Source organism: Palaemon carinicauda, chromosome 9, assembly GCF_036898095.1.
Source record: "Palaemon carinicauda isolate YSFRI2023 chromosome 9, ASM3689809v2, whole genome shotgun sequence".
Lineage (NCBI taxonomy): Eukaryota > Metazoa > Arthropoda > Malacostraca > Decapoda > Palaemonidae > Palaemon > Palaemon carinicauda.
Window position 1 is genome coordinate 72,350,799 of NC_090733.1, and position 22,778 is coordinate 72,373,576.

General features: G+C 42.2%; 1 protein-coding gene across 2 annotated transcripts in view; it reads right to left on the bottom strand.

Moving 5' to 3' along the window:
• Positions 1-358: 358 nt before the first annotated feature.
• The window catches only part of Hmgs (hydroxymethylglutaryl-CoA synthase), a 254,176-nt gene continuing 231,756 nt past the window's right edge, over positions 359-22,778 (bottom strand). For both annotated transcript variants that reach the window (XM_068380076.1, XM_068380077.1), the window contains exon 10: positions 359-1,966. In XM_068380076.1, the coding sequence (XP_068236177.1) occupies positions 1,764-1,966 (203 nt within the window). In that variant the 3' untranslated portion in view covers positions 359-1,763. The remainder of the gene's footprint in view (positions 1,967-22,778) is intronic.

Sequence of the window (22,778 nt, forward strand, 5' to 3'; positions counted from 1 at the left end):
TTATTATTATCATTATTGTTATTACTAGCCAAGCTATAACCCTAGTTGGAAAAGCAAGATGCCATATGCCCAAGGTCTCCATCAGGGAAAAATAGCTCAGTGAGGAAAGGAAACAGAGAAACAAACTACAAGACCCCAAGACAGTGAGATACCATGGTACAGAGGCTATAGCACTACTGTATATAATATATCAAGGTTTTTAACTGATCAATATAACTGTGAATGATATGAGTAATGATACTTTTACCTGAAATGTAACTTAAATTTTGACTGTCCCACTGCCTATGTTTTAACATCTCTTATACACACGGAGAACATCTCGGATAATGAATAACTTTTTGGGTTAATGAAAATAAGCTGTGATTAACCTGTGATTCTCTTAAAGGTGCACAACACTGGAGACAGTACAAAGTTACCTTTAAAAATTAATACTGGAAATGCTACTTATTTACTATTACATTAAATAATGACTACACTTTTCAAAATTGATATACAGTATTTCATAACTGATTTTGATACGTGATTACTTGAACTATACCAATGAAGTTTCATTTACTTAAAATGTTCACTAACAAATAGCCATATCTTTCTAGTAATTCTAATATTGAATGTTCATAAAAAATACCAAGGTTTTCAAAGAATACAGAAATATACTTAAACAAAATCAATAAAAATTTTCAATTTTTTTACTATGATTAAGAACTATAACAATAGTAACATCTTTTAAAAACAAATCTAAACAAAATACAGTGCGGCCTTACCATTTGTTAGGGTTGGGTAACTGGCATCAGCAAATTCTTAAAAACTGCAAAAAATTGCTGCATCCTTAATTACATTTCCAGACCCCCTATTTCCTTATAAAACTATATAAAAAAAAAAACTTGTGTATCTCAACCTTGAAAGAAAAGACAAAAGGATTAATAGTCAGTTTTATAACACCAAATTCTGGAAAGCATTCAGCTATATGACAGCAGTTGAAAAAGACAAAGAGAAATATTATTCTAGGGGTTGAAAATTCACTTGCACAAAAGCATCCGTCTCAACTTAACCTCCACTATTACATGATTGAGTAAAGTACTGTATGCCGTGTTATATTGGGTCTTATAGAAGTCTATTCTATTTTGTCTTTTCAGTTAAGGTGCATTTGCAATTATATAAGCTTGAATGCAAAATAACTGGAGATAAAAACATTTGATTTCATATGACTAAATACAGTACTGCATACTACCTGTATTGCAATTATTTAAGCATTAATGAAAATTAATTGGAAAGACAAACACATTTGGCTTCATTAGACTAAATACAATACAGCATACTCAGTTATATAAGGGAAGAGTACGTCAAGACCGATACTGTTATAACAAGTTAATTTTCCAGCCCTCCTGTAAAATTGTGATGGCTTCTTGTCTTTTCTACCAAGGCTTACTCTGTATTAAGTGTTATGTAATTGATAATAAATACCCATAAATAATGTTTTGAAATATTCCAGGTACGAATAGAAAACCTGCTAAAGGTAAGGTCTGACTATACTTTGTAAGAATTGAATAAATTCAGGTAATACTGTAATGAAAATTTATAAATACTGATATAAGAAAGAAAATATGAAAAAAATAGAATGGTATGAATCTCTCAGATATAATAATTCTAAAAATGTATTTTTGGTAACTATTTGAGTTATAACCAAAATCAATTAAAAAAAAGTTCTTCCAAACAGTGAAAATAAAATTCTTCCAAGTATTTTACTAAACAGAAAACATAAATTATTAAACATCCTGTGGTAGAAGATCTGTTGACATAAATTCTGATTCCTTAACTAAATTCGAAGATGAACTTGAAACAGATGATGCGTTATTGATGGAGATTAGAGGACGGCGTTTGTATTGACGGCGATGCGCTTCGTCAATTTGGGTTAAGTACCAAGTACCGGGGAACAAAGATTCCACCTTGCCAACAGGAGTGTATGGTGCTGAAAGGTAAATACATATAATATATCGATTGTAGTACAAAATTATGAGTAACAAATAACAAGAGTTTTAAACTAAAATTTACAGTCCACTAAATTTCCTATTCCTCTTCTAGATATTAATCTCTGACACCATTGGTCAGTTAGTTTGTTATGCATGTTGCATAAGATTTTTCATAATTCTGACCATCCTTTGTAGTCAGACCTTTACGGACAGTACCATTCAGTTCGTAACATTAGGTATGCAGTAAATTCCAATAAACATGCCTTCTCTATCGCAAGGCTCAGTACTACACAGTATTCTAGCAGATTAATTCCAGCTGTGACCAAATTGTGGAATGATCTTCCTACTTAGGTAGTCGAATTCAGCGAACTTCAAAAGTTCAAACTTGCAGCAAATGCTTCCATGTTGAACAAGCTGACAAAAAAAAAATTTCATAGTTTTTTTTATAGGTTATGTATGAGATATATTCTAATGTTGCTTTTTAATAGTTCATGTAAAAAAAATATATTTTAATAATGTTACTGTTCTTAAAATATATTATTCTAAATGTTCATTACTTCTTTTGTAGTTATTTATTTCCTTATTTCCTTTCCTCACTGGTCTATTTTTCCATGTTGGAGCCCTTGTGCTTATAGCATCCTGCTTTTCCAACTAGGGTTGTAGCTTAGCTAATAACAATAAAAATAATAATAATAATAATAATAATAATAATAATAATAATAATAATAATAATAATAATAATAATAATAATAATAATAATAAAACATTTTGCTACTCCCTATTGAATAACATCCTACCAATTCCAAATTACCAACTTTATTACCTTAAAAAAGATGGAAAAACCACAAAAAAAATTTCTATTGCTGGGACAGTTATACAGACACCAACCTCCCATGTGCCGACGATACTCGGACTTTTCATCAATGGATAGTTCGTCGACGAAAGTTCCGTCAGACCGCCATTTAGCCTAATTTGTGTTCTGTCTAATGACTGTTTTGTTGACTGAATGTATTGTCAAAAGTGATATACTGTATTTTTGGGCTCAGACCATGTCATCCTGATGGAAGGTTCCTATAAGTAGCTTCCTAGGGTATATTTGACTACAGTGATATTACCAGAGAATTTACCTTTAGGTCTCCAGAATTCTAACTCCTGGCGTGAATATCCTTAAATTTTCAATATTAAACTTACCCGATAATCATGTAGCTGTCAACTCCGTTGCCCGACAGAATTCTATGGAGGGATACGCCAGCTATCACAATACTAGAAGGGGGTGTACTTACCAGCGCCACCTGTGGCCAGGTACTCAAGTACTTCTTGTTGACACCTCCTCAATTATTCCTCTGTCGTGCTTCCGGCAAGACGTTCTGGGATACGCTTATGATCTTCGAGTTTGTTCACGGCTAATTGGTGAAGTATTCTCTCAGATTTCGGCTGTCGCATTACTGGAAACCTTCTTATATTAGCTAGATAGCTTTTATATACTGTAGTCCTGATTAACGGTTAACGATCTTTTGCTTGATTTTGGAAACCCCTTTGGCTAACTCTTTGGATTCAAGATGTCTGACAATTCGCAAGCCCCCTCCCATAGACGATGTAGGTCTTGCAATAGGCGTATTCCGAAGGCCTCGGTAGATCCTCACACCGCTTGTTCTGACTGTAGGGACAGGCCCTGTCAGTTAGAAAATCGATGTGAGGAATGCGCCGGACTTTCGGAACTGGAATTTGTCCGTCTTTTAAAATATTCATCTAAGTTAGAGAGAGGTAGAGTTAGGAGGAGTTCTTCTCACTCTTCTATGTTTTCCTCACCTCATGATCCCCTACCTTTTCCTACCCCTGTAGTGGCTACCCCCGAACCTACTGTTTGCCCTCCGCCTGATATGTCTGTTGTTTTGCGTGCTATTCAGGCCTTAGGCGATAAAGTAGAGTCAGTGGTAAGTGACCATAAGTCTCTGATGGCCGTAGTTAAAGAACTTAAGGTCAAGAGTGCAGTGGGTGGAGTTAGTGCCAGTGCTGTGACGAGTGCTAGTGTCAGTGCAGTGCCAAGTGCTAGTGTCAGTGCCAGTGTGGTGCGTGAGGATTCTTCTGTGCGAGCCAGTCGTCCTCCCAGTCCGGGACCTCTTGCAAGCTCCCATGCCCAGGGGAGAAGCAATGTCGAAGGGCATAAGGGTTCGGCAGGCCTTGTTAGGCGCACAGAAGTTTCCTCGGTGGTTGCGGGCGTGTCTTCCAAAGACCGTCACTCCCACCCGCAGACGATTGAGCCCGTCTTTTTCTCGTCCGCTGATCATCTGTCAGGGAAGAAACGTTGGTCTCAGGTCTCGAGACCACTTAAACGCAGAGTCCAGTCCGCGAGTGCTCAGCCAGGTTGCAGTCATTGGCTCAGCTCTGACTCGCCGCAGTCATCTGTCGACTGCACTCCGCCCAAGAGGAGTAAGGTTCTGCCACAACAGAGCTCGACTGTCGACCCTAAGTGGACTCTACTACAGTCCATGCAAGCACAGCTTTCGGACTTGATGCGTGAGTGTCGGGCTGAGAGTGTTGCGCCTCCGCCTCCGCCTACACTCCCTCCGCCTGCTCTCGCTCCGCCTGCGTTCGCTCCGCCTGTGCTCGCTCCGCCTGATCGCAGTACCACCTGCCAGGCGTACGATGTTGAGCCACTTTCTGAGTTTGCTGTTCCCAGTGGTGTTCAGCCTCCGCCTTCGTTAAGGCAATCTTTGCTATGGGATCAGGAGGATTATACCTCTCTTCCTCCGCCTCCCCTTGCTGCTCCACCAGTGGTGCAACTCTCGGTTGAGGTACAACAACCTCTCCCGTCCATGAGTCAGTCTCCTCAGCTCTCGCTGCAGCGAGCTCAACCCTCCACCAGGCAGGCACCACTACACCTTGGCCTTGCGCCTCAGGAGCCTCAGCTTGCGAGACATTTACCTTGTTCTGCGCAGCCTCAACCTCATCATGCTCCGCTCAGACCACAGGAACAGGAACTTGCTACTCCGCTTCCTCCAACCGCTCAGCAAGCGCTATCCCTGGGTTCAACCACTCATGCTAGGAGTCAGCCTCCTCCACCCATGCGCCTTCCTTCTGCTTCGTCTGTTTTTCAGCCTTTGCAGTCTGAGCCTCAGGTTTTCCCTCAACAGACACTTGAAGAGGAAACCACTATTATTGTTCCTTCTCGTTCTGACTCTGCAGTTCAGCATTCTTGTCCGATCTCTTCGCTACACTCTGGTGATGAGGCTTCGGATGATGAGGAGGCACACCTGGATCCCTCATCAGATGTGGATGAATCCAAGCTTTCTCCACAGTCTATTGATTTTCGTAAGGTCTTGGCTCTACTTAGGGAGGTTTACCCAGACCACTTTGTCTCTGCTATTCCCCGCTCTCCACCATCTGAGTTTTCGCTGGGCGTACAACAAGCTAAGTCCACCTATACTAAGCTAGTCCTAGCTAGATCCTCTAAGAGGGCATTAAGGATCTTAGGGGAGTGGCTGCAGTCTAAGCAACACCTTGGCAAGACTTCCTTCATGTTCCCTCCAATGAAGCTCACTTCGAAAGCGAGCGTTTGGTATGCCACAGGGGAAGCACCAGGCTTGGGAGTTCCTGCCTCTGCCCAGGCTGACTTCTCAAGTCTGGTAGACTCGCCTCGGAGAACTGCTATGAGGCGATCTAAGGTTTGTTGGACCTTCTCAGACCTGGATCACTTACTGAAAGGAATGTTTAGAGCATTTGAAATGTTCAACTTTCTCGACTGGTGCCTTGGGGCCCTCAGCAAGAAGACCTCTCCTGCGGACAAAGATTCTGCCATGCTATTAATGTCCTGCATGGATAAGGCCATTAGAGATGGATCGGGTGAGCTTGCGTCGATGTTTGTATCAGGGGTTTTGAAGAAAAGGGAACAACTGTGTACCTTCCTTTCCGCCAGCATTACACCTTGCCAACGGTCACAACTCCTTTTTGCTCCGCTCTCGAAGTTCCTCTTCCCCGAAGAGCTGGTTAAGGACTTGTCTGCTGCCCTGATACAAAAAGATACACACGATCTTGTAGCCTCATCGGCTCGTAAGTCTAAGGTTGCTACCTCAGTCCCCAAGACTTATCGCTCCCCAGTGGCTGATACCCCTGCTTCGAGGTTCATACCGCCCTTTCGTGGTAGAGCCCCCAGCCGAGGAAGCTCCCGTCCAGACTCTCACAGGAGCAAGTCTAGGAAAGGATCCAGGACATCAAAAGGAAAAAACTGACTCTCCGCATCTCCAGACAGCAGTAGGAGCCAGACTCAAGATCTTCTGGCGAGCCTGGGAGAAGAGAGGTGCAGACGCCCAGTCTGTCAGTTGGCTGAGGAACGGTTACAGGATTCCATTCTGCCTCAAACCACCTCTGACCACATCACCCATCAACCTCTCTCCCAACTACAAAGAAGAGGACAAGAGGCTAGCATTGCACCAGGAGGTGTCGCTACTTGTGCAGAAGAAGGCAGTGGTTATAGTCCGGGACCATCAATCCCCGGGCTTCTACAACCGTCTCTTTCTTGTGGCCAAGAAGACAGGAGGTTGGAGACCGGTGCTGGACGTCAGCTCTCTCAACGAGTATGTCACCAAGCAGACGTTCACGATGGAGACGACCAAGTCGGTCTTAGCAGCGGTCAGACAGGAGGACTGGATGGTCTCGTTGGACTTGAAAGATGCATACTTTCACGTTCCTATTCATCCAGACTCCCAACCTTTCCTGAGATTCGTTTTTGGAAAGGTTGTCTACCAATTTCAAGCCCTGTGTTTTGGCCTAAGCACAGCTCCTATGGTCTTTACTCATCTGATGAGGAATATAGCAAAATTCCTACACTTGTCGAACATCAGAGCCTCCCTCTACCTAGACGACTGGCTGTTGAGAGCCTCCACGAGTCGTCGTTGTCTGGAGAATCTCAATTGGACTTTAGACTTAATCAGAGACCTAGGTCTATTAGTCAATATAGAGAAGTCTCAACTCATTCCCTCCCAATCCATTGTGTACCTGGGAATGGAGATTCGGAGTCAGGATTTTCGGGCTTTTCCATCGGCCCCCAGGATAAGCCAGGCCCTAGAGTGCATCATGAGCATGCTGAAGAGGAGCAGTTGCTCAGTGAGACAGTGGATGAGTCTCACAGGGACCCTCTCATCACTGGCCCTGTTTGTCGAGCTAGGGAGACTCCACCTCCGCCCTCTTCAATTCCATCTTGCAGCTCATTGGGACAAGGGTTCGACTCTCGAAGCAGTCTCTATCCCTATCAACCAAGAGATGAAGACCACTCTCCTGTGGTGGAAGCACAACCTCCTTCTCAGGGAAGGTCTATCGTTGGCCATTCAGACCCCCAATCTTCATCTCTTCTCAGATGCATCGGACTCGGGCTGGGGTGCAACCTTGGACGGACGGGAATGCTCAGGAACGTGGAACGAGGAACAAGGATTACTCCACATCAACTGCAAGGAGCTGCTAGCAGTTCATCTAGCCCTGTTGAACTTCAAGTCCCTCCTGCTAGGCAAAGTGGTGGAGGTGAACTCAGACAATACCACAGCCTTGGCTTACATCTCCAAGCAAGGAGGGACCCATTCGAGGAGCCTATACGAGATCGCAAGGGACCTCCTCATTTGGTCAAGAGGTCTAAACCTCACTCTGGTCACGAGGTTCATTCAGGGCGACATGAACGTCTCAGCAGATCGCCTAAGCAGAAGGAATCAGGTCATTCCCACGGAATGGACCCTCCACAAGAGTGTGTGCAACAGACTTTGGACCTTGTGGGGTCAACCTACCATAGATCTGTTTGCCACCTCCATAACCAAGAGACTTCCGCTGTATTGTTCCCCTGTTCCAGACCCTGCAGCAGTTCATGTGGATGCTTTTCTACTGAACTGGTCCCATCTCGACCTGTACGCATTCCCACCGTTCAAGATAATAAACAAAGATCTGCAGAAATTCGTCTCGCACGAAGGGACACGGCTGACGCTGGTTGCTCCCCTTTGGCCTGCAAGAGAATGGTTCACAGAGGTACTTCAATGGCTAGTCGACTTCCCCAGGACTCTACCTCTAAGAGTGGACCTTCTACGTCAACCTCACGTAGACAGGTTGCACCCAAACCTCCACGCTCTTCGGCTGACTGCCTTCAGACTGTCGAAAGATTCGCTAGAGCTAGAGGCTTTTCGAAGGAGGCAGCCAGTGCGATTGCCAGAGCAAGAAGGGTTTCCACTCGTAGAGTCTACCAGTCTAAGTGGGAAGTCTTCCGAAGCTGGTGTAGAGCCAATTCAATATCCTCTACCAATACCTCTGTGACCCAAATAGCTGACTTCCTTCTACATCTTAGGAATGAGAGATCCCTTTCAGCACCTACGATTAAAGGATATAGGAGTATGTTGGCTTCAGTTCTCCGCCACAGAGGTTTGGACCTGTCTTCCAACAAGGACCTTCAAGACATTCTTAAGTCTTTTGAGACGTCTAAAGAACGTCGTCTTTCCACTCCAGGCTGGAATCTAGACGTAGTCTTAAGGTTCCTTATGTCATCTAGGTTCGAACCTCTCCAGTCAGCTTCCTTCAAGGACCTTACCCTCAAGACTCTTTTTCTCGTTTGCCTTGCAACAGCTAAGAGAGTCAGTGAGGTTCATGCCTTCAGCAAGAACATTGGTTTCACAACCGAATCTGCAACATGTTCTTTTCAGCTTGGATTCCTAGCAAAGAACGAGCTTCCTTCACGTCCTTGGCCTAGATCGTTCGAAATACCTAGCCTCTCCAACATGGTAGGTAACGAACTAGAGAGAGTTCTTTGCCCTGTCAGAGCTCTCAAATATTATCTTAAGAGGTCTAAACCTATTCGAGGACAGTCAGAAGCCTTATGGTGTGCCATCAGGAAACCTTCGAGACCCATGTCCAAGAATGGGCTTTCGTATTATATAAGGCTTCTGATCAGAGAAGCACATTCTCACTTAAAGGAGGAAGACCTTGCATTGCTGAAGGTAAGGACCCACGAAGTAAGAGCCGTAGCTACTTCGATGGCCTTTAATAAAAACCGTTCTCTGCAGAGCATAATGGATGCAACCTATTGGAGGAGCAAGTCAGTGTTTGCATCATTTTATCTGAAAGATGTCCAGTCTCTTTACGAGAACTGCTACACCCTGGGACCATTCGTAGCAGCGAGTGCAGTAGTAGGTGAGGGCTCAGCCACTACATTCCCTTAATCCCATAACCTTTTTTAACCTTTCTCTTGAATACTTTTATTGTTGTTTTTATGGTTGTTACGGTAGGCTAAGAAGCCTTCCGCATCCTTTGATTTGGCGGGTGGTCTATTCATTCTTGAGAAGCGCCTGGGTTAAAGGTTTGGTAGAGGTCCTTTAGTAGGGGTTGCAACCCCGTATACTTTGGCACCTTTGGGTTGATTCAGCCTCCAAGAGGAACGCTGCGCTCAGTAAGGAAGACGAACTTTAAATAAAGAGGCAGAGTAACGGTTCTATTCGACTTCCTTACCAGGTACTTATTATTTCATTGTTATTTGAGATAACTGTTATATGAAATATGGGATACTTAGCTATCCTTTAATCTTGTACACTGGTTTTCACCCACCTCCCTGGGTGTGAATCAGCTACATGATTATCGGGTAAGTTTAATATTGAAAAATGTTATTTTTATTAGTAAAATAAATTTTTGAATATACTTACCCGATAATCATGATTTAATCGACCCTCCCTTCCTCCCCAGAGAGAACCAGTGGACCGAGGAATAATTGAGGAGGTGTCAACAAGAAGTACTTGAGTACCTGGCCACAGGTGGCGCTGGTAAGTACACCCCCTTCTAGTATTGTGATAGCTGGCGTATCCCTCCATAGAATTCTGTCGGGCAACGGAGTTGACAGCTACATGATTATCGGGTAAGTATATTCAAAAATTTATTTTACTAATAAAAATAACATATTTCTCTTAAGGATATCGCATAATATCAGGGGACGTATATCTTGATACGACACATAGAAATCTTCACCCCGAATAGCGTTTTCGTTTCGAAGGGGAAAGTGGCAAAAATAGAAGGGGAGCCGTTATCAAGGTACCCTTCCTCCGTTACTACCTTCAGTATCCAGATGGCGCTGTACGTCTCCGCCATGTTTTATTCCTATAAGTGTAGCGCTACAGCTCGTTGATTTTCCCTTTTGCTCTTTTGTGTACGCTCTACTTTTTGGATTTATCATGCAATCTCCAGCCTCTTCTGCCTCTAGAAAGTTGAGTATTTGATCTTTACATTGTACAAATTTTAGCTCTTGCCTCACAGTGAAATTAGGTTAAATTAAGTGAGAGAGCTTTTGCCTGAACCGGAGGCGTCATGGGCGCTGTCGTTCGTTACGCATGAGTTACAGTGAACCCTCGTTTATCGCGGTAGATAGGTTCCAGACGCGGGCGCGATAGGTGAAAATCCGCGAAGTAGTGACATCATATTTACCTATTTATTTAACATGTATATTCGGACTTTTAAAACCTTCCCTTGTACGTAGTACTGTTAACAAACCACCCTTTAATGTACAGAACACTTAATGCATGTACTACAGCACCCTAAACTAAAACAGGCACAAATATTAAAGGCGATTTTATATCATGCGTTTCCTAAACACCTAAAAAGCACGATAAAAAATGGCAACCAATGTTTTGTTTACGTTCATCTCTGATCATAATGAAGAAACAAACTCATTTAGTGTACAGTACACATATATGTATAGGTTAGTTTTTGCATCGATTATATTGATTATACAGTACTGTATGTTGATTTGTTTATTACCAATGTTTTAGTTTACGTATTTTTCTTAGGACTTCCAAATGAAATGTTTTTCTTTATGACGCCGCCTGAAACGACGGCGTGTACTCTCAGTAAACAACCACGCTCAGAACAAACAAGGCATTTAACGCGCATGATGATAGTGATAAATAATGATACAGTACATACAGTATTTACAGTAAAAGCATTTACAAAATATGTTACCTTACAAATATAAATTATACAGTATTGTACCTAGCAAAGCAGGAAAACAATTTACGAGAGAGAGAGAGAGAGAGAGAGAGAGAGAGAGAGAGAGAGAGAGAGAGAGAGAGAGAGAGAGAGAGAGAGAGATTGTTTTACGTACGTAAATGTAAATTTTAAACAAAAAAAATATGATAGGTTACAACATGTAGACTTTTAAAACCTTCCCTTTAACTTAATGCATACAGTACGTACATTACTAAACTATAAAACAGGCAGTAAGAATATTAAAGTAAAAAATAAAGATTGTTACTGTACTCACCACGAAAGAAGTTGAAGAAAAACTTGAATGGTGATGGCGATGAATTTGCTGCACAGTAGAAATGATGATGATGAAGCTGATGATGTGTTCTACTGTGCAGCCAATGATAGTATTTTACGTCTCTTCAGACGGAGGTGTCTTTTCCTGGGACACCTCTTCAACTTCTTCCTGGGAAACTTCAATTTCTTCCGAAGGCGTACTAGCAGGAGGAACTGGCTCTTTTTTGCGAGGCTGGAAGAACACTGTGATCGGAAGTTGTTGCCGCTGCTTCTTTTTTCGATCCAAGAGCATTTTGTAGGGAGTCATTATGTCATCAACCTTGTTGCAGAATTGCATCGAGCGAACCATATCCTCGTCCCACTCTTGCAACATTTCTTTCAACTCCTTCGCGTGGTTGCAGGCCTTGGCAAGCCGTTCTAATGTTAAGCCCGTTTCTTCGACATTTTCTTGGGTCTCTTCCTGGGTATCACTCTCTTCCTCACTTGCCGATTTCGTCAGGTCTTCGAGGTCTGCGTCAGTTAGGGGCTGGGAATGGCAGTCCAACAACTCGTCGACGTCTTCAGTCGTCATGTCGCCAAACCCGTCACCTCCAATTATGGCAGCCAACTGCACAGATTTCCGTATTGCAGAGTGTTGGATTTCCGACGGAGTAAATCCCTTGTCGTCGTAAACAATATCGGGCCACAACTTCTTCCAGCTCGCATTCACGGTTGCAGGTTTCATCTCTTGAAGTGCCTTCTGAATATTCTGCAGGCACGTGGCTATGGTGTACTGCCGCCAGTACGCCTTCAAGTTAAAATCTTCATCCTCGTCATCTTGGGCAGCATCCACACACGCAACGAGGTCCGCCAAGGTATTCTTCGTGTAGAGGGCCTTGAACGCCCTGATAACCCCCTGGTCCATCGGTTGAATTAATGACGTGGTGTTGGGTGGCAGGAACTCAACCTGAATGCCCTCATGCGACAGGTCAGTTGCGTGTCCACCAGCGTTATCCATAAGGAGAAGGATCTTGAATGGCAAGCCCTTCTCTAAGAGATATTTACTGACTTGCGGGATAAAACACTGGTGGAACCAGTTGGAGGTCAGCATCTTCGTAATCCATGCTTTTTTATTATGCATCCAGTACACGGGAAGGAGATTCTTATTTTTATTTTTCAAAGCGCGAGGATTTTTCGACTTATAAATAAGCCCCGGCTTTAACAAAAATCCAGCAGCATTGCCACACATCACGAGGGTAACGCGATCCTTGAATGCCTTAAAGCCAGAGGCTTTGGCTTCCTCTTTGAACAGGAAAGTTCGCGACGGCATTCTCTTCCAAAACAAGCCAGTCTCATCCATATTAAAGACTTGTTCCGGCTTGTATCCACCTTCGGCGATAATATTCTTGAACGTCTGGTTCACGTAAGTTTCAGCAGCGGCAGTGTCAGCGGAAGCAGACTCCCCATGCAGGGAAACGCTTTTCAGGGCGAAGCGTTTCTGAAACTTCGCGAACCATCCTTTGCTTGCGGAAAAACGTTTCTGAGGCTGGGAATCAGTGGATGTCCCTGGTTGAGGATCATCTGCATCATCATCATCTTCAGCATGGTTGCCGTCGTCGTCTTTAGGTTCCTTTGCAGCAAAATTCTCATATAAACTCAAAGCCTTTGTTTGGATGGTGTTCGTATCCAACGCTATGTTCTTCTTCCGGCAGTCGGCAATCCACACAGCTAAAGCACCTTCCATGCGTACGATCGTTTTATTACGCGTTGTAACGACTCGCTTCGCTGATCTGCTAAAGGTGATTGCAGCCGTCTTTCTAATGTTCGCCTCGTCCTTTTTGATATAGCGAACGGTGGATTCGTTGATGCCAAAATGGCGGCCGGCGGCCGCGTAACTTCTACCATCTTTTAACATGTCGAGAAGCGTAACCTTCTCAGCTATCGTCATCATCCTTCGGTGGCGTTTAGGCTCACTACCAGCCTTAAGAGAAGCAGAACGCTTGGGAGCCATTACAGTAGGATTTACGTACAGTACTGTAACAAAAAGTTCAACTTAAAAAGGTCGCACACAGCACAGATTAAACTTCACAAACTTAAGAACGTCTACTCAGCGATACGCGGTAACAGAGAGTGAACGATCCAGCCCCGCGAGAACTTTGATGCTGCGGGTAGAAGATGCGGGCAAAACACCAATCACAGGCTAGATAACAAAACTTGAGTTCTGATTCGTCATCTATCAGCGCTTGAACCAATCACAACCCGTCTTACAGTACTATGATGCGTTGGTTACCTACTCATAGAAGATGCCCCGCGCATACTGAACGTACGTAGATTAAGTACAATACCGTAATAATAATAAAGGTAATGATAATAATACTGTACAGTAATAATAATAATAATAATGATAATAATAATAACAATAATAATTTTATTAACAACAACAACAATAATAATAATAATAACAATAATAATAATACACACTTTACGTACGCTATTTTACGCCTCTCTCTCTCTCTCTCTCTCTCTCTCTCTCTCTCTCTCTCTCTCTCTCTCTCGTACGCTTATTCGAAATGTGATTTTTGCAACAAAGAATATTATTGGATGCAGTACTGTACTACGTACGTATACATACAAAAGATTCATGGAAAAAAAGCACATCCATTACAGTACACACCATTCTAATATGGTATGACTGCATCTGATTTGCGTTTCATGTTCGATTTAATTTTACTACGTACTGAATTATCGTATGATCACATTCTCTTTTCGTGTTTTATTTCTTTCTGTGTTGAATTATATATCATATGTAATGCAATGAACAATCAGTAAGAGCAGATATTACTAATTACAGTATTAATGGAATTACAGGTAACAAAATATCGTATTTGGGGGTCTTCAGATTTCGCGGTATTTTCGAATTTTCCGGAAAATCCGCGATATGTATATATATATATGGGTTATGGAAAAACCCCGCGAAGTGGTGAATCCGCGATTGTCGAACCGCGAAGTAGCGAGGGTTCACTGTATTTAGTTAGCCTGAACGACTTTCCCAGTATTAATAGCATGTATATCTTATAGCTATTCAGTCTTCATTGCTAGGAGTTAATTATATTATGCCAATTGTATTCTTGATAGTTTCGGCGATTTAGGTAACCGAACCTTGCTTGCGCTAGGCTTCCTAGCCTAGGCGTTTTAGTTTACTTTCCTGAATGACATAATAGACATTCCTAGTGTAATTACAATTAAATGAAGCTAATTAGGCAATTTATACATGTAAGCTACATTGAGTGCATTTAAATATTCCTCTTCTGGGATCGTATACGAGAGAGTTTCGGCGATTAAGGTAGTCGATTCTCACCCGCGACTAGGCTACTAGCCTAGTAGTCCAGGAGCCAAGGGGTGTTTGCATCCATTTTATGTCCACAAAATTACCCACCTGATTTTGATAGTGGACCACCTTGGACACATTTTTAGCGAGGGTGTTTGTTCTGAAACCCGGCAGTAATGGAGATATTCACTAGTTTGTTAGAAATGCTCTGATGCAAAATCGCTCCAAAAGTTAGGGGTACGGGAAATTAAAATTAACACAACATTGCACACAATTAACCTATGGTTTTGTGTTGGTGCTTAAATTGAAGCTAGTTTAGTTATCTACAACATGAAAACAAGTTCAAGATGAAAGTCAAGGTCACCAGAGGTCAAAGTGTGACATAATTTTACTTATGCTTGAAATTAAGACTTTCTTTCATTTGAAGGCCAACAAAAAAACTCATGATGATATAACTGTTTATTTGAATGCACATCTGAATACCATACAATATTAGGTCATTTTAGAAAAAGAATTGAAGTCTCTAACACAAATAGTAATCCTTTGAGGTTGAGTTGAAAATAGCGAAAATTGTCAAAAGTGATATACTGTATTTTTGGGCTCAGACCATGTCATCCTGATGGAAGGTTCCTATAAGTAGCTTCCTAGGGTATATTTGACTACAGTGATATTACCAGAGAATTTACCTTTAGGTCTCCAGAATTCTAACTCCTGGCGTGAATATCCTTAAAATTTCTCTTAAGGATATCGCATAATACAGTATCAGGGGACGTATATCTTGATACGACACATAGAAATCTTCACCCCGAATAGCGTTTTCGTTTCGAGGGGAAAAGTGGCAAAAATAGAAGGGGAGCCGTTATCAAGGTACCCTTCCTCCGTTACTACCTTCAGTATCCAGATGGCGCTGTACGTCGCCGCCATGTTTTATTCCTATAAGTGTAGCGCTACAGCTCGTTGATTTTCCCTTTTGCTCTTTTGTGTACGATCTACTTTTGGATTTATCATGCAATCTCCAGCCTCTTCTGCCTCTAGAAAGTTGAGTATTTGATCTTTACATTGTACAAATTTTAGCTCTTGCCTCACAGTGAAATTAGGTTAAATTAAGTGAGAGAGCTTTTGCCTGAACCGGAGGCGTCATGGGCGCTGTCGTTCGTTACGCATGAGTTATTTAGTTAGCCTGAACGACTTTCCCAGTATTAATAGCATGTATATCTTATAGCTATTCAGTCTTCATTGCTAGGAGTTAATTATATTATGCCAATTGTATTCTTGATAGTTTCGGCGATTTAGGTAACCGAACCTTGCTTGCGCTAGGCTTCCTAGCCTAGGCGTTTTAGTTTACTTTCCTGAATGACATAATAGACATTCCTAGTGTAATTACAATTAAATGAAGCTAATTAGGCAATTTATACATGTAAGCTACATTGAGTGCATTTAAATATTCCTCTTCTGGGATCGTATACGAGAGAGTTTCGGCGATTAAGGTAGTCGATTCTCACCCGCGACTAGGCTACTAGCCTAGTAGTCCAGGAGCCAAGGGGTGTTTGCATCCATTTTATGTCCACAAAATTACCCACCTGATTTTGATAGTGGACCACCTTGGACACATTTTTAGCGAGGGTGTTTGTTCTGAAACCCGGCAGTAATGGAGATATTCACTAGTTTGTTAGAAATGCTCTGACGCAAAATCGCTCCAAAAGTTAGGGGTACGGGAAATTAAAATTAACACAACATTGCACACAATTAACCTATGGTTTTGTGTTGGTGCTTAAATTGAAGCTAGTTTAGTTATCTACAACATGAAAACAAGTTCAAGATGAAAGTCAAGGTCACCAGAGGTCAAAGTGTGACCTAATTTTACTTATGCTTGAAATTAAGACTTTCTTTCATTTGAAGGCCAACAAAAAAACTCATGATGATATAACTGTTTATTTGAATGCACATCTGAATACCATACAATATTAGGTAATTTTAGAAAAAGAATTGAAGTCTCTAACACAAATAGTAATCCTTTGAGGTTGAGTTGAAAATAGCGAAAATTGGCAAAATTTCTCAATTGTATCCCTTACCCACCTGGTTTTGATAGTGGACCTCATTGGACACAATTTTAGTTGGGGTGTTTGTTCTGAAACCCGGTAGTAATGGAGATATTTACTAGTTTGTTAGAATTTGATTACTTTAATTTTGTAACAATTTGTAATTTTAATATTTAATTTACCAAACAAGCATTTTTAGCAAAAATATCTTAGCTAGTATCGTTGAATTATAATACCAAGGCAAAAAAGTAAACCATACACTTTTCCTATATGTGACCGATTAAGGGTTAATGCTCTTTTTTTTTCTTTTCAGGACTGACGAGTACATAGGGACATCATCAGGTATGGCGGATATCCCAAGAAAACGGAGACGGACAGCTTCACCGATACCTAGCCAATCCACTGATCCTGAGAGGTGCATCATATGCCAAAGAGATGAACCCAACCTTAATACATCAGGGACAGAGAATGGCAGATTAGCAGTAATCCAAGCTGCTGGCATTAGAGGGGACTGTGTGTTAGAGAGACTGAATCATGTTGATCAGGCGAAGTTTGTCTACCATGTTAATAATGATTGCTACAAACGGTACACACACAAAAGGAATCTTGAGAGATTGCAGCTGGCAGCAACATCTGACGCAGGTGCACAGCAGAGTACCTCATCTGGTGGTCAGATGAGGAGACGTTCCTCAACTGCAGCACGGGATCCAGCATCACGTGCAGAAAATGTAGACATCTTCTCCAAGCCGTGCTTCATATGTGGCCATGTAAAACACAACAATGTATACAAGAAGTGGCGAATATCGGAGGAAGGCCGTGCAAAGTCCTTCCTGAGAGCTGCACTGTCTCTTCAGGATGAAGTATACACGTGAACCAGTGACTTGCAAGATGCAGATGCTGTGTTTGGGGCAGAATTGTACTGTCACAATGACTGCATCCCAAATATATCTTGAAAGGAGAAAGGCAGTCCTCCAAGTCTGCGTTGCCGTCCATTGGTCAAAAGAAGCTGGATATATTTGCAGATGTAATGAAGAACATTGAACCAGGTTTGAACTCTGGGAGGTGCTACAACTTGTCATATGTATCTGATAGTTGCAATAAAGTGGTACAGAGTGGTGATCAAGATGTCACTGCCTTCAGAAACAGGGATGTGAAACTGTATTTGCTAAATATGTGTGGTAATGATGTGTCATTCTTCACCCCTCAAAGCGCAAAGGCCCCTACAATCTTCTTCAAGAATAGTGCTGTAGATAGTATGCCACAACTCTCTGATAGGGAAATGACTTCAGATATACTAAAACAGTGTGGTTTATTGTTAAGGAATTGTTTCTTGAAAGAGGACTTTGAGCTCAATGACAAATTTTGTGACGCCAATGAACTTGAGAAAGCGTACAGAGACATAGCAATTCCAGATGAAGTTGCCGAAGTGTTCTCAACACTGTTTGACTTTGATGTGAAGTACAATTACAATGACCCTGACAACTCACAGCATAAAAACCTGGATGACTGTGACATTTCTGATGGAAAAATGAGAAAAATACTCTCTGTTTATCAGGTCATGTTTTACATAGTGAACAATGGTAGAAAGCACACTCCTCTGCACATGCTGAACTCAGAAGCAATATACAATGCTTGCAGGTCAAAAACTCTCATCTCAAGTTTCAATCGGTTTGGACTTGCAACCAGTTATGATGAGGTTCTTCGCTATCATTGTGATATGGCTTCATATATCACTGAATCAAATCGGGGTCAGGTCCCTCTTCCCAGTCAGTTTGATCGAAGTAGATTTACTATTGGCGCATTTGACAACTTTGATCATGAGGAAAACACTTTGTCTGGAATTGGTGGAAGTCATGACACTGTGTCTATCCTAATGCAGGACAAACCAGCTGGTACATTAGGGAATAGTAAACCAAATATGTCCCAAACTCAGGTAACACACAGAGAAAGACAATTCAAACAGGAACTAAGTTGTCAGGTTTTGAGAAACTACATAAAACCTGCCAAGAAACCCAGTCTTCCAACTGTGTATGAGGTTCCGGAAGATCTGTATGAAGCAGATGAATGCCGAAGAAATGTTACAATGATGATGGATGCTGCATGGATACTAGGCAGAATGAACATGTCAGATATGAAGGAAGGCATCAGAGAAACAAGCCAAGAACAGCAGATGCCCTCATGGAGTGCCTTTAATTCCCTTGTTACTCAAGAAAATGTTCCTCAAAAGATAATAGGGTTTCTTCCTGTTCTTCCATATCCTGTCACAGAGTACGCTACTGTGTACACTGCCCTCAAGAACTTTCAAGATATCCTCAGTCAGTTAGATCAGCCTCATTTGCCCATAACTTGTGATAAGGGGGTATACCACATTGCCAGAGAGATCATCATGCACAACCCAGATGAATTCAGCAACTTGGTTCTTTGTTTGGGATCGTTTCACCTAATCAAGGTTGTCATGGGAGCTATTGGCAAATATATTGATGGAAGTGGTGCTGAAACCATCTTGGCTGAGTCAAAAGGTTTTGGTAGAAATGTTGTTGGGTCAGTGCTTGATGGTACGCACTATACGAGGTCACTAAAAGGATTGATGTTGCTCAGTGAGTGCCTTGAGAGGTTACAGTGGGCCGAATTCTTCAGAATCAATGGTGTTGAACCATACATGAACGAGCTTTCGTTGATACTGTTGATGAAGTCCTCTGTGTCAGAGAAAAAACAGGAAGAAAGCAGGGCATACTTAAGAGGCATTCATTTCAATTTCATCAAAACTGATTGATGATTTCAATGCCTTTAGGTCAGACAGATGAGAGGTATTCGAGACGTTTGCCTTTTGGGATCAGTTTGTGAAAATAGTATCCATCCTGAGAAACCTTGTCAGGGCCGACCGTGAGGGAAACTGGGATCTCCATCTCCAGAGTCTTCAAGCCACCCTCCCCCTGTTTGCTGAATGTGATAGGATAAACTACCTGCGATGGGCTTCAGTTTATCTGGAGGATATGAGGAAGTTACCACAAGATGCCTCAAATGTGTTTGAAAACTTCAAAGCTGGAATGTTTGTTGTGAAGCGGACAGGAGGTCAATTCACTTCTGTTGGAGCAGACATGTGTCTTGAGCAGACAATCAATCGCTCTCAAAAGAGTGCTGGTGGTATCATAGGGAGTACAAAGAGGAAGCAGTTTGTTGCTCAATGGGAAATTATCCACCATGAGATGTTGGCAGTGGTCAAACTGTAGTACAAGATCAGTGGTGTTGTCACACCCAGCAGAGAACTTCTGGTGAATCATGAGTTCAATCTCCTAGCAACTCGAAGTTCTGAAGCCTTGGTTGATGAAATAATTAGGTATGTCAAAGAACATGACAATCCTGTGAGATCTTCTGCGCAGAAGAGTAAGGATGATGTACAGACCCTACACAATATCATATCACAGGAATTAATGCCACAGGAAATCCGTAATGATCTTCTGCAGTTCGATGCTACATGCAAGACACTCTATGAGACCTTTCGGACTGAGAGATTTGTGACAAGACAACGTTTAATCTCTGACACCATCCACCGCCAACCACCGCCAAAATCTGAAAACATTTAAAAGCAACACAGCAGCAAAGCACACTCGCCAAACAAAAGCCAAAGAGAACCAGAAGCAGTTGGCGGAAACTCAGAAGATCTTTGACATTGCCAGAGTGTGAGGGTATGACTTACAAGACCTGCTCACTTATGACCTGATCGACACAAACTATCTCTTCGACTCAGAAGGGCTAATGGTCAAACCAAACAAAAGTGACCTCTGCCATGAATTGGAGAAGTTGCTTGATGCAAAGGACTACCTGCAGCCACCAGCATGGACACCTGCGAATACTGCTGCAATTGTGGATGTCATGGGTTACTTGCGTCGAATGCGAACGGTTAATATCAATACCTTTGGTGATCTCTGCACAAATTTTCGGGGTTATGTGCATGGCCTTTGCAACAATGCAAATCGTATCGACTTTGTGTTTGACACATATATTGAGGGCTCAGTTAAAGACAGTGAACGAGCAAGGAGATGTAAAAATAGTCCAATTGACCTGAATGATATGTCACCTGGAACACCATTACCAGTCACCATGGAATCATTCTGGGCTTCATCTATGAACAAAGCAAAGCCCCAAGGGTTAATTCGGGAGCACATTTTGGAGAACCCAATGCAAACAGCAGACATAGTGGTGAGTGCATTTGGACTTAGTGAAACCAAACCATGCAGAGGTGTTTTTAATGATATCAGCATCCAACTGCCTGAACTAAATCACAGAATTGAAGAGGCCGACGTGAGAATGATCCCACATGCCCTGCATGCTGTCGAGGGTGGAGCTTCAAGAATCATCTTATTGTCAAATGACACAGATGTCCTGGTACTTGGACTTCATTACTGGAATCTCTTGAGAGGTTATGGCCTCAAGGAACTGTGGATAAGAGCAGGTGTGGGAAATGCAACCAGACCCATACCACTGCATACCTTGGCAGAGAAGCTGGACACTGAGATCCGCAAAGTCATACTACCACTCCATCACCTTACTGGTTGTGATTCATCAAGCAAATTTGGAACTAAATCTTCTGGTTTGAAAGCAAAGCCTGCTCAATATCTCTGTGAATTTGGGAAGGATCCAACCAATATTGACTTTGCGGCAGTTGAAGAGTATCTTGTGAACGTCTTCAAATCTGGAACACCATGTAAATCAATGGACCAGCTGAGGCATCATCTCTACCATCACAGCAAGAAGACCATATTAAACCTTCCTCCAACTAGTCGCTCAGTTAAAGGACACATACTTCGAGCATTCTATGGGACATACTTGCAGTTACACTGCCTTGACAATGCAGAACTAAACCCGTGCGAGTTTGGCTTCTATCAGGATTACTGTGCTCTGCTGCCCGAGAGAATGCAGTTATTGCTTCCAAATGATTTTCCACTCCCATGCAAATGTTCTGCCTGTGCTACCCAGTGCTGTCCTTGCAGACAAAATCAAATTACATGTTGCCCCTCCTGCAGCTGCCAGTCAAACAACACAGGCTGTAGAAATCCGGTATCATAGAATCGTTTCACTAGTAAATAGGTTTCATGCATGCAACTGATATTCTTCTAAAATGTTGGTGTAAAGGTTGATGGAAAATGATTTTTGTACCCTTCTTATCATATCTGTTAAGTTAAATGATGTTCCTGTGCATTGCCGTATGTCTGTCTTTTGCATGTATGTAATTGGCAAAAGTTGCCGATTTTCGCTATTTTCAACTCAACCTCAAATGACTACTATTTGTGTTAGAGACTTCAATTCTTTTTCTAAAATTACCTAATATTGTATGGTATTCAGATGTGCATTCAAATAAACAGTTATATCATCATGAGTTTTTTTGTTGGCCTTCAAATGAAAGAAAGTCTTAATTTCAAGCATAAGTAAAATTAGGTCACACTTTGACCTCTGGTGACCTTGACTTTCATCTGATGACCTTGAACTTGTTTTCATGTTGTAGATAACTAAACTAGCTTCAATTTAAGCACCAACACAAAACCATAGGTTAATTGTGTGCAATGTTGTGTTAATTTTAATTTCCCGTACTCCTAACTTTTGGAGCGATTTTGCATCAGAGCATTTCTAACAAACTAGTGAATATCTCCATTACTGCTGGGTTTCAGAACAAACACCCTCGCTAAAAATGTGTCCAAGGTGGTCCACTATCAAAATCAGGTGGGTAATTTTGTGGACATAAAATGGATGCAAACACCCCTTGGCTCCAGGACTATAGTGGCTTTAGTATACTTTCATACATGTTCCCCGGTTACCCTCGTGTATCGTTTTATCAATTCAGGCAGAGATAGATATCTCCTAGAATTATTATATAAACCGATACTCGTCTCCAGTGGAGATTTAAGGGTAATCCCTCCTTCCCTCTGAGTGTAGCCTTAGGCTACAACCCTAGTTGGTCGTGCCTCGAGTAGACACTCAGGCATGACTAGGCAAGGGTTTTCCGTCTCTTCCCTTAGCCACAGATAGCAGGTTTTCGGTTTCGGTCAGAACCTCAGAGTATATAGTCTTTTGCCGAGAGAGTGAATAGTCATTCCCCTGCCGGACTAAGCTGCCGGCATAGAAGGCTAGACCTCCATAGGCCACACTTGAATTGGTTGTATGATGCCGCCACCTTCTTCCTGTGGTCCAGTAGACTAG